The sequence below is a fragment of the Elaeis guineensis genome, chromosome 8 (assembly GCF_000442705.2).
Source record: "Elaeis guineensis isolate ETL-2024a chromosome 8, EG11, whole genome shotgun sequence".
Classification (NCBI taxonomy): domain Eukaryota; kingdom Viridiplantae; phylum Streptophyta; class Magnoliopsida; order Arecales; family Arecaceae; genus Elaeis; species Elaeis guineensis.
In genome coordinates, this window is record NC_026000.2 from 22,027,631 (window position 1) to 22,041,460 (window position 13,830).

Here is a 13,830-nt window from a genome sequence, read left to right on the forward strand (position 1 = left end):
TATCACAAATCGATATGGTATCACAAATCTTGTTCACACTTCATTCAACTTAGCAAGCACACATAGACATCATTTTGCAAGAACAGAATGAATTGCTGCTTAAATGTCATACTTCACTAAGATACTGAGCCTAAATTCACTTTTATCTGTATAAATAAAAGAAATAGCCTGAAACAAACCTATTCAGTGTATTATAAGAAGCCAATGTATAAATTGGAAACAGAAAACCTATAAAACAGGTACTAGCTTGAAGGAAACAGCATAAGATCAAGCACTACGGACTGGAAGAAAGCTCCCACAATTCAAATACGTTAGAGTTCAAACTTCAGCATTGATGATTACAATAAATGCTACAACGGTAGAAGCTGCATTAGTTTTCAGCAACATTTTATGCAAAGAGCAATTTCAAGAAATATGCCACTGGCACAAGGATCAGGGAAAGCAATCGATCAGATCTGACCAACATTTGTATGGAACCTTTCATCATACAATCTCCAGTGCCCATATCTTTCTGCATGGAACACAGATCTCGGAATGTAGAAGATCGGCTTGACCAGCATCTTCAGATTCTTTAGATTGGAGGAAGCTTGATCTACCACTCTGCTTGTCAAGTTTGCACATCCAAAAAGATCCAATACCTCCTACGCTCCACATCCCTCTGAAATTGAAACAAGGCCTCGAATGCATAGTTTAGCAAAGCGGAGTTCAAGATGCTTCAACTTAGGCATTAATCTTGCAATTGCTTCAGCCTCCTGGTCTCCATCTTGGGGGCAGGCTCTTAGATATTCATCTGGAACTATCCCAGCATGCTGCAAGGGGTCAAGCCAGTTCAACAGGTTTCGTTTGAGAATTGTCAAGTGAGGGCATTTTTGTCCAATCACCTCAAGTGACCTGTAGGAAATCTCATAACAATTGCTTATGTCTAATTCCCTAAGCATTGGACAGCAAGATGCCACCTTAAACATTGATGGATCAGTTACATTCTGGGAACTCCTTATTGAAAGGGTTTGGAGATTTGGTGACCTGCAAATGCAATAAGGTCATAACAAATTCAACAAATTGGGGTACCAGGAGCATAATAAAAGTGACACTTCTTCCAGAATTCAAAAGGCAAAGATTAATTGCCAGGCATACATCAGGAAAGGGCAGATAACAAATCCAAGAATCAGGCGATCTTTTTTTTTTTTCTCTCTCTTCTTTTGTTGGGGTTGGGGGCGGGGGTGCGTAAGCAGTAAAGAAAGAATTAGCAAATTTTAAGTGGGAAAAAGTGGACAAACACACCAGAATAAATGCATTATTTAAGCAAAGTATGGAGGAAAAACGTGATCCGAATATCATTTCACAAAGGAACCGACTTAAGCATGAAAAATCAGAAAAGAAGCTAAACCTGTGTGAGTGGAAGTATCTGCACTTGGCTAGTGAATTCTAATATCGAAGGGCTCATGATGTCTCCCACATGGGAAGGAGGCATTGAACTGAAGAGGCGGAAGTAACTACATGTCGGCTAAAAAAGGAGAGGATATGGATCCCAAAATTTCAATTTCAAGATAAATCATTTTGTAAGTTGAAATTCAATATCCTGAAAATAACAAGATAGTGGAGGATCACCTGATCCCTCCAACTCTTTAACTCTGCCTCTTTAAGCACCAATAATGTGTGTAGCATACGTCATATAAATTGTGGTTCAAGCATCCAAGCAGACCCTCAGAAAATTCTGAACAATCCTCCACTTTTATGTGATTTATTCATTCCTCACCTGTTTACTTGATGTACCAGGTCCATCAATGAGCATGAAAATTATTCTCAGGTCATATTATCTAATAAGATCCTCATTGAGAGATTAAATTCTCAATTCTAAAATTTCCTTTCTGGTTGCTGTTATTCTGAAAAATACTATTGTCTGATTTCACCTCACTGGGACATAATATGCTAACATTGCCCTTCTGATCACCATAATTATCAAAGCACTATTTTCTGATTTGACCCTCACTAGGAGATAAAATTCTAACATTACCTGTCTGGTCACTAATTGTTCATTAGTTTGTGTCCCTCTTCCCCACTAATGTCACAATTTATACTACCCCAAACAGTTGATCAAAGGAGAGACAGGGTCACCTCATATGCAGGTTTTTTTCCCCTTTATTATATCGTTTTATAAAAATCGTGGTTCCGCCATTGCACAAGACTTTGTGCATATGAAAAAAATAACCTAGGGGATTGGGCAAATCACTCTAGTAATTCTGCATTAAAAACAAGAAGCCCAGGTATGTTCACTCAACTGGTTACCATTGTCATGACTGAATTTGAGTAAAATAATAATATCTTCTATAAAATATGATTTTCGGAGAGAATCAACTACTAGCTATGAGAAATATATATAGAATGTTATAGCTGTAACTGCTGGGCCTCATTCCAACCATTCGAATTAGGCTTGGGAATCAGATTTTACTAGATGTGCCTCCATCATTTTGTCCAGTAAATCCTAGATGATCAAACTGATCAAAGCATGCTACTTATGACCATAATACATAAATTGTGAAGTTGCATTCTATATACCCTTGAATTTTCATTCTTATCATTTGGATGAAAACTGCATTCTCATTGCTTCATTCCACAAGCAAGGCTCAAAACTTTGTTTTGGTTTCTGTTTGATTCGGCCAATGAGGTTTCTATTTTGAAAGTTTCAGCAATTTCCATGATGTTGGCACTAGGTTCACAATTTTGGCAAAAAAAAATAAAAAAAGGAAAAAAATGAGCCAAGGAACATATATTTCTTCATTCTAAAGCATATTGTCTGATTTATAGACTTTGGTTTTATAGTTCTAGTGCCAAAACTATAATTCAAAGACCGCATTAAAATATAATAACAAAAATATCAAAACAATAACATAAATATCTAAAGTAGTAAAATGTACTAACATAAATACATTATCAAAGCACATTAAGTACCAAGTGCTGATACTTAACTCATGGTATACTAAGTATGAAGAATTCTACACTTAGACATTAAGATTTAAGCTGAGATCTAGCAAATCCAACCTTAGATTCTACAGCATCATAGTTTAGCAGGTAGATCTACAACATAGATCCATCTTATCTTATTTTTTATAACATTAACTTAAAGACTGTAACTTTTTGTACTTAGGAACAACAACTAGTCAACCACTCTCTTAAATTTATCAAAACAAACACCTAAATGCTTTAATTTTTAAAAAATTCCAAATACCATGGCTATACTTCTTTTGCTCCTTGCATGTTAAGTTGATCATCCAAAGTATCTCTTCTTGAACTTAAAAAGTGAAATGAACCAAAATTGATATTGTTGAACTGAAATTACTTAAAAAGTGGTATTAAATATCAATTTTATGGGGGAAAAATAACCATGTCTAACTAGTTACAGTTAGTAACTGGCTGAGACTGAGAAGCACCAAAAATTGACAAAATTTATCAAGTTTTCACAGAAAAATGCAAAAATTTGTTGGAATTTAACCAAATTGGAGTTCTAATTCAGTTCAGTTCAAAGTAAACCTATCCATTTCAGCCAAAATGAATAAATTTCAACTGAAAGTCCAAAATTTGGTCATAATCATCTTGCACAATCATCTGTCAACTATTCATGATCGACCCTGTGAATCCTTATTTGCCATTCTATCTTTTTCGTGGACATTTTTCACTTTCAATTTTAAGGCATCCTTTTCACTATGCCATCTTAAATCACCTCCCCTTCTATCCTGACGAACTGAATAAATCTAAGCCCTCTACTGCTTCCTCCTCAAATCTTAATTTGAAAAGCCCACCGAACATCAATCAATCTTCCCACCCTATGAAGTTCAACAGACCTAACTCACCGCCATATTTTAATCTGTGACCAAATTAAATACATGATGGTATACGTATAACACTATAACTAAGATCATATGAAATTTATGGGAAAAGTACTTCCACCAATTTTGTGATCTTAGCCAATGCTGACATACGTCTAACTAAAGTCATACAAAATTTATGGGAAAAGTACTTCTGCCAATTTTGCGATCTTAGCCAATGTGTGATGCAATGGATTTCCGTTCAGAAAAAATTGAGTGGAATAATCAAAATGACAGCGTTAAGATACCACCACTCAAAGTTATCATCCATGTAATAATCAAAGTTCAAGATAAATTTTTTCTGGTCTCCTTAAATTTTCTTTTCATCGAGAGTATTAGATTTAACGATCAACGCCCAATATTTTTGGTTTAAAAAAAAAGCTTCAATCAGAACCGAAGCCTAGTCCTGAAAATTCTTGAAGCCAAATCAAATAGGGGTCGGACCCTCATTCCGAGATTCTAACTTTAGAAAGACCAGGGGAAATAGAAAAAAGTATGAAACCTCAACCCTAACCCTAGGCGTACCTCTCGGCGGCGAAGGAGAGGGCGTCGTCGGAGCAATCGCGGACGCATACCTCCCTGAGTGACCCGGCGGCGCAGTCGGCAGCGAAATGGCGCATGGAGTCGACGCGACGGCGGAAGGCTGGTGTCCACCAGGCGGCGATGTGGTCGAAGGATTCGAAAAGGGGTCGTGGGCGGTGTCCAGCCACGCACGGCACACCAGCATCGCCCCCCTCCACCGGTCCTCCAGGGTGAGCCTGCGGAACACGTTGGCCAAGCAAACCGACGTCAGCTCCGACCAATCCCGACTCTCCTCCGCCACCTCTTTATTCTCTTCTCGTCTCCCGCCGCTTCCTTCATCGTCCGACATGGATCGGGTGGTTTCGTTCCTCCGCAGTTTTCTGGATCAGGGTTGGTGCAATGGTCGCCACTCGTCAGGAGGCGCTTTCTTGGTGGTCAGAGCCTCGCGGGAGAGGCGAGCAACGACATCCTACACCAGCCAATAATATGCCGCCACGTAATCAGAATGTCCAACTCAGTGGTGAAAATTAATATGGGAAAAATTATATGGATGGGCACCGCAGTGGATTACAGGATGGAGCTTTTTTCGCCACATTTCTTCCTTCTTTCATTTAAAAAAAAATTAAAAATTAAATAGAGATAAAACATCTCCGACTAACAGGATCCACCAATCTCGTAAGTTAAATAAATAATTTATTTTTATTTTATTTTCATCTAATAATTTAAAAAATCTATACTTACATTTCTAAAATATAACAATATTACTAAAAAAATTTTAAGATTATAAAATAATTAAATTATTCCTAAAATAATCTTAATAAAAAAAAAATCAACTAATGCATCTTTTCATCGCCTCTTGTGCTCCTTTTTACCATTCCGATCACCATCTTTTTTGTATGATTAGGATTTCTAATTAGAAAATCTATCACTATTGAGAAATTATCGTCGAATCATAGAAGCACCTCCGATTGACTAAGCCATAGTGAGTGACTAAAAATCGATGGCATCTTGTTTGGGGTACAATAAAATTTTTTTAAATTTTTTTAACGTAATTTTTTTCACCATACATGCCTTTTTTCCCGACTACATGCGTGCCATCTTAATATATTGATAGAAAACTTCTTATTATCTTCGATTTTGTTGCTTAGTGATTAAAATACATTGATATCCGGTTAGAATTTTTTAAAAATAATTGTGAATGGTTCCCTTTCCCGTATAGTTTTTATAATTGCCCATTTTAGATAGAGATTTTTCAATTTCTCTTTAATTTTGTTGAAATGCAGTAGGTTTGTAGTTAGATTTGCTTAAAAATTACTGTAAGTAGTTCTCTTTTTGTTAAAATATTATTCGTGGTTCCTTCTTCATATATTTCAAATGTAATCTTTATCCTCCCCATTTTTTAAATCCCCAATGTCATGTTATCTAAGAAAAGATTAGTTACAAAAAATGTCTGGTAGTAGGAAGAATGTATATTCTTAATCCCCGTTGCCATAACTTTGCCCCATCCATCTTTTATCTTGAATACACTAATTTTTTAGTGTTTTTGCTTTGTGCATTGTAACTTTTAGATTTGAAGGTTTTTTTTGTTACTCTTGTATGTATTAGGATCTCAGAAAGAATGGGATCCCTCGAGACTGACTCCTATCAAGTTATAATTTTAAATTATTGTTGTTTACCTAGTCCCTTTTATCTATAGATTTTATATAGGAGATATATATGAAAATACAGCAGTTTGGTTTTTTGGATCAAATTAAAAAAATGCCTGCACATTAAATATTTGTAATACCATATTTAAAATAATACAAAGCACAGTGCAGCCGTTTGTCAATGTTTATAATTGATTCACTCTAAACCTCTAATTGTAATGGTATATTTTAAATGGTCCTGTAAAAAATACATTGATTGTTTTGTGCAATGGTGTAATGGCTTATTATATTTTGGTTGTGCACTGTGAGGATGAAGATTATTAAATCGATAATATAGATAAAGATCTTGTTGCGGTCAATTCCATGTTGCGCCTATTACCAGTAAAGAACACATGCAAAATGAAGTTCACACCGATCGAAATTATATCCGACGGAAATCCTCCGATACTTAAGTCAGCAGAGAGTGGTGAATAACAGATAAGTATTTAGAAAAGCAGAATTTCAGCTCCAAAGAGTCCTTACCAAATGTTGTTCATTTACCTCCTTTCATAGACGAGTAGTTGGTAATCATTTGTAACGGTTAGACACGTGGATCTCGTTTATCTCGATATTATGTGATCGTAGGATAGGTAGTTGTATCCACCACTGATCATGTTCTGGTCATTATGCGCTTTCTACGCTGGTGGTTTCTGATTTACCGACTATATGTCGGTAGTCTGAAGATATCGACTGTATATCGGTAATTGAGGAAGTCCGAATGACCATCGATCGGTAATTTTGATATACAGATAGTCATCGGTCTGCAATCAGTCGAGTCGTCATAATTGAAGTTTGTTAACGATAGTTGTGGACAGCCGACTGTAAGTCGGCCAACCGATTGATAGTTAGCAGTTTGTGCTTATTAGGCCGATTGAAAGTCAGAATCGAGGAGTCGGCTGAATTACACCAATAGTTGCCCTTCACTCCCAAATCCAAGATAGTCTGACATGTAAATTATTACGTGGTTTGACACGTTGGACGAAAGGAGTTGCCACGTGTTGTCTCGAACTCCGATTCGACTGCAGACATTAATGATTTTTTAAAAAATGAAGGGTCTCCAATCATTTTATCATTTTGATACATATAAGATCATCATTGGGGTGTCGCTTCGAAAAGATAGTCCGACGAATCTAGACGATTCAATTCTGACTAGTTGATTTCGGCCACGTGTCCCAATGTCATTGGCTCTGTGCTGTTTACGTGGATAATGATGATGTGGCGTGATCTGAGGATAGGTGCATCGAACTGTCCGATCAATGGTCGATTTTGATGTAGCCACATGTCGAAATCTGAAAAAGCCTTGATTTGAATAATCTCATCCAAATCATTGAAGGATCCTATATATATAATGTCACTTCATTTGAACTTTCTGCTTTTGCATTTGTCATTTTCTTCTTCTACAACAGAAGGTTATGTCCCTAGGTGCTAAGAGCTTTCCCCGTTCACGTCATTTCCTAGTTCTCCAGGTCCAGTTCTCGTTTCTTTCTCCTAGATTCTTTTTCTTCTTCTTCTAGTTTCTTTCATTTTCAATGCAAGTAGGGATAAAAAGGTGAAGGCCTCAACTTCTTGAGATAGTCGGTCGGAGAATCCGATCGATAATTCTCCTTCAGATCTGGAGACGAAAGTCTCTTCCTTATCTGGACCCAATATCGAATGGCTCCAAAAATAGTACCATATTCCAAAGCAATATCAGCTCCTTACCCTTGGTCCGGATGGTCGGATGCACTCTCCTCCTTCGAGTCAGGTTGCATTTTATGTCGAGGACCTTTGGGCCGATCTTCGATTTTCGATTTTAAAGTTTATCTGGAATTTTTTTGATTATTACCGTCTTTATCCCGCTCAGCTGGCCCCGAACTCTATTCGGCTGATTATCAGCTTTGCTCTGTTGTGTCGTCTTATTCCGATCAATCTCCGTCCTTCTCTTTTTTTAGCCTTCTTTGTCCTTCGTTCTCATTCTAAAGCCAAGAGTTGGTGGTTTTTCAACTCGAGAAAGAATCTTTCTTTCATTTTTGATCTTCCATCGTCCATTCATGGGTGGAAGAATCAATTTTTCTTTATTTCTTCTTCATCTTCTTGGAGCTTTCCTTCATCCTGGGGCAATCCGAGAATCAGCCCCAATGAGCATAGTCAAGTTGACATCATTGATCGAAAGGATTTTCTCCGACTTAAAGATATGAAAGTTCCAGCACAATAAGAGCTGATGACAGAATGGCTCTCTATGATGCCGGACTTAGTTTGGTAACTTTTTTAAGTATAGCATAATTGGTCACTTTATTTTTTATCTATTTTTGAATTTTGTACTGAACTTTGTCTTTTGATTGCAGCTATGTGTTGAAATTCAAGATTTGGTGCATGCATATGTGTTTAAAAAATTTTATTTTCTAAACACCGCAATAAAGAATAAGATTAAGATATTTTTAATCTAAATGATGCATGCATGAAAATATAAAACCACATGGATCTATCTTATATACTGAAATTGATATATACTGAAATTCAAATTGTGATCAAATCACATACCTGTTTCGCAATCCTTTTCTTCGAATCTGGATCTGGAAGAGAAAAGGCTCTCTCTTAGCCATACAAGTATCCAGCCTCTACAAGTATCCACTCGAAATTAGTCTGAAATAGTCCTCTTCAATCTGAATTTTGGTTCTCCCAAAATTCAGCCTGCTGAATCTGAACGAAGTCTGAATCACGATCAATGCTTGATCTTTTTCTTTGATCTTCTTCTTCTCCTCTTCTCTAGAGTTTCTCTCTTTACTATGTGCTGCTACTAGATGCTAAAAATCAGTAAAGAAGAGGTACCCAACAGCCTTTGGGTATGGGACTCCTTGGGACTCGTGTCCCAAGAGAAAGGGAGTGTGGGATGCCCAACGGGAGAGAAAGGGAGAAGAAGAGAGGGCGTGGGATTTCTCTTTTGGCATGTGGGGTTGCTAGTTTGGATGTTCTAAAGATCTTAGGGGAGATCCTTTTAAATAAGCACAAGAATTGAATCCTATTCAATCTCATAATATAAGTCCTACTTGCATTGGATTTTCTATTAACTTAAGTTATCCAACTTACTTTAGGAGACCCTTTAAGTGTCAACAATTGGAGCTCTTACACCCATAATTAGACACCCCAAAACACACCCAAGAGATGTCCCATAAGAGAACTAAAAGTCCTCTAATCAATAGACACATCCAACTTGATCAAATCAAGGTGGCGCCCAAAAATAATCATCAAGAAAATTAATTAGAAACTTGCACCCTTAATTAATATGATCTATAACCTTAGACACCTAACAATTGGAGTCTCATGAATCTTATTCATGTAGATTATTAGTAGATAATTAAGTTAGAATTATCTTATTAAATAAGCAATCTCAACTGAAAGAGAAATTGGGTCCAACCATGTGCTAGCAAGATTATCATGAACCCAATGAGTTTCTCAAAATTCAATAGACACTTCATAAGCTCAATTACTTATTCCAGGCTTAATCCCTTTGTTGTGTGACTCTATAAGTTCAATTATATTTGATAGTGAGATATACAATGATCTCAATCATTGTATCATTGAAACTCTTTTCAATGGATTGGAACAATTCTACTCTAACTCAGTAAGGATTATCGATCCAGAATAATCTTAGTGAGCTCTCACAATCCACCAGTGACACCTAGCAGTATATAGTGACAACCCAGTAGAACTAAAATGAACCTCTAGTTGTAGTTAATGTATGATTCAGTCTCTCTATCGTGAGTCCCGACTAGATGGCAGATCATGGATAAATCGTCAAACATCAACATCAGTCATATGATAGATTCGATTAGCTCAAGTCCAGTTGTGACTTCTATAAAAATTTTTTTCCATCAATCACACTACTATGGCCATAGATTCTTGGACTTAGCCTTTCAAATCTCATAGGATTACTCCTCTCTATCAAGATCGATAGATCTTATCTTGATACGCACCCCACTTCTATAGTAGACCAACTATCGCCAACATCCACTACAAGAGCTCATTGAGACTCATGTTTATGTGTCAGTCAAACTTCAGCAGCCTCACTGCAAGCAGTAGTACCATCTCAAGTCAAAAGACTAGTCACACAACTATAGCATCGAGATAATCATTAACGATCAAATAAAAATTCAAATAATCTCTCGTATGATCACGCTCAGTACTAGTTCTCTAATAACCATCCGCACTTATCATCCTGTGTCTCTACACAGTAGACCAAAGACTCATCTATCCCGAGGGAAGTAATTTGTGCACCAGTCTATCCAGATCTATCACCATCCCCATAATGATCCTATGATCAAGAGCATTTAAAAATTAAATACATATCTTTAACTCTCAACACCTTGAGAATATGTATCGAAAACTAATTTTATAGACGATTCAAGGACACATCACACTTGAATGAAAAAGAAATTATCTTTTTATTGATCATATCAATATATTAAGTATAAAATTGTATTCTAGAATTATTACAATGTGTCAACCATATTGGCTTCTAGGACATACATCTAACAATCTTCCACTTGGACTTAAGTCAATTGACCACAAATCTAAGTTCCATCTTTTCAAGGTGGACTTTTATTTTTGATTGGCTTAACTGCTTAGTCAATGGGTCTACCACATTGTCCGCGAAGCCTACTCTTTACACCTTGATATATTTTTTTCGAGATAGTCGCATATACTGCTGCTCTATGTGCTTGAACTTCTGGTGAGATTTTTAGCTCCTTAATAAGGGCTATGGTGCAATTGTCTTTACAGTACTGTGTCATGGTATGACATTCAACTCTACAACTAACATTAGAGTCAGAATTCATCCTACACATCTGCAGCATATTCAGCCTCCATTGATCGAATATTCAGAACCCTTCTAATATATCAAACAAGAATACACCCTCGACTCGCAACTCAGAATCTTCTCCAAAGATTAAGAATAAATCTTTAATCTTTCTTAAGTATTTAAGGATATTCTTCACAGCTATCCAGTGCTCCTGGTTTGGATGCGAATGATACCTGCTCGTGATACTCATGGTAAGGGCAATATCAGGTCGAATACATAGCATGGTGTACATGAGACTCCCTATCAGTGAGGCATAAGGAATCCTACTCATGCGCAGCACCTTCTCAGATGTGATCGGATACATTATCTTGGAGAGACTAATACCATGCCTAAGAGGTAAGAGACCTCTCTTAGAGTTTTTCATACTGAACCTCTTCAGCACCTTTTCTATATATAGCTTTTGTGACAGGCCAAGCATCCGTTTAGGTCTATCCCTATAGACCTCTATTCCGAGAATATAGGATGCTTCCCCTAAATCTTTCATGAAGAATTCTTTGGACAACCATCTTTTGACTATGGTCAGCATAAAAATATCATTCTCAATAAGGAGAATATCATCTACGTACAATACGAGGAAGATGATCACACTCTCACTGACCCTCTTGTACACATAAGGTTTCTCTTCATTTTTTATGAAATCAAATAATTTGATTGCCTCATCAAAATGATGGTTCCAACTCCGAGAAGCTTGCTTTAATCCATATATAGACCTTTGTAGCTTGTAGACTTTGTGATCATCATCACCGAATGTGAAATCCATAGGCTGCTCCATATAGATATCTTTCTCAAGATATCCATTTAGGAAGACAGTTTTCACATCCATCTGTCAGATTTCATAATCATAATAAGCCGCAACAGCAAGCAAAGTGTGGATGGATTTCAGCATGGCGACGAACGAGAAGGTTTTCTGATAGTCAATGCCCTCGCACTGACTATAACCTTTAGCCACAAACCTATCTTTATAGGTCTCTATCTTACCATCGGCACCTATCTTCTTTTTGTAGATCCATTTACATCCAATGGGTACGATACCCTCAGATGGATCCACTAAGGTCCAGACTTGGTTGGAGTGCATTGAGTTAATTTTTGACTTCATAGCATCTAACCATTTTTTGAAATTGATGTCAAACATCACCTCATCAAAGGTATTAAATCATCACTATGACTCCTATCTCTAATAAAGAATATTTTCTTTACTTCCTCCGTAAGCATACCCATGTACCTTTCAGGAGGTCGGAAGACCTTGCTAGATCTACGAAGTGGTAAAGGAACATTAACTATTGGCTCATGAACTACAGATTTCTGAGGATCTATAGCTCTAGACTCTTCAGAGACTTTCTCTTCGAGCTCTACTAATCTCTCACTGTCGCCATTCTAGATAAACTATTTTTTTAGAAATACGATATTTTGAATCACAATCACATTGTGGTCTTGTGAAAAGTAGAAGTAGTATCCCATGAATTCTTTTGGATACCCTATAAAGTGAGCTATAATAGATCTATCCTCCAACTTATCCGCTATCTGTCTCTTGATATAGGCCGGATATCCCTAAGTCTTGAGATAACCCGACTCGGCTTCTTACTGAACTATATCTCGTACAGTGTGGTAGGAATGGATTTTGATGGAATCCTATTCAACAAGTGAATGATAGTTAACAAGGTATGTCCCCAAAAAAATAAGGATAGATCAGTGAAGCTCATCATGGACCGGACTATATTCAAGAGGGTCCTATTCTTCCTTTCGGATACCCCGTTGAGCTGAGGTATTCCAGGAGACATCCATTGAGAGACTATGCCGTTGTCCTTAAGATATCTCAAAAATTTTTGACTAAGGTATTCACCTCCTCGATCAGATCGAAAAATCTTAACAGGTTTGTCTGTCTGCTTTTCTATTTTATACCTAAATTTTTTGAACTTTTCAAAGGTCTCAGACTTGTGTTACATGAGATACATATACCCGTACCTAGACAAATCATCGGTAAAGGTAATGAAATAGGTATAACCATCTCTGATCTGCATATCAAATGGCCCACACACTTCGGTATGTACCAGGGCAAGTAGCTCTGTGGCCCTTTCTCCATATCGTATAAAGGGTAACTTGGCCATCTTTCCTCAAAAATAACATTCACAAGCTGGATACAACTCTGGATTAAGAGAGCCAAGGATCCTATCCTTTTTCAGTCTATTTATCCTGTCCTCTCCAATATGACCTAGTCTATGGTACCATAAGTACTTCTGGTTAATTTCATCTCCGAGTCTCTTCTGGCCTATGGCACTCACTATTTGCTCGTTTAGGTTCATATTCGCATCAATATGTAAGTGATAAAGACTATCAATTAAAAGATCTTGTGCAACTAATTTATTTCATAAATAAATTGAATAAAAATTTTTATTGAAATAAATTTCAAAATCTTTCTGCGCTAACACAGACACAAAAATTAAATTCCGACTAGCTACAGAAATATAATAATAGTCTTTCAAATCTAATCTAACACCAGACGATAATTGAAGAGGATTAGTATCAAAAGTCTCTGCAGTAATTTTTACTCCATTACCGACCCGAAGGATCATGTCACCTTCCCTCAACCTCCTACTTTCTATCAGACCCTGCATTGAGGTACATATATGAGCACTTGAGCCAGAGTCCAATATCCAACTAGAAGTAGAAAAAACTGTAAGGTTAGATTCAATTATGAGCATATCTTCAGAAGGTTTATCACCCTTTTTAGTTTTTAGACTCTCCAGGTATTTTGGACAGTTCCTCCTCTAGTGACCTTCAGCATGATAGTCGAAATATTTTTTCCTTGCCTTAGCCATCTTTGGACCATCCTTCTTTGGCTTATTCTCTTTTTTCTGCTTCTTCGCAGATTCAACCTTCTTCCTTCCAGTACACTTTCTTTTGGAAGAAGAAGTTTGCTCCACAG

General features: G+C 37.0%; 1 protein-coding gene across 1 annotated transcript; it reads right to left on the bottom strand.

The window, feature by feature from the left end:
- Nucleotides 1-282: 282 nt before the first annotated feature.
- On the bottom strand, nucleotides 283-4,794 carry LOC105049868 (F-box protein SKIP1). Its single transcript, XM_010929643.4, is given in 3 exon segments — nucleotides 283-1,023; nucleotides 4,389-4,548; nucleotides 4,551-4,794. Coding segments are annotated over 3 exon segments (918 nt in total). The 5' UTR covers nucleotides 4,735-4,794; the 3' UTR covers nucleotides 283-449.
- Nucleotides 4,795-13,830: the final 9,036 nt, after the last annotated feature.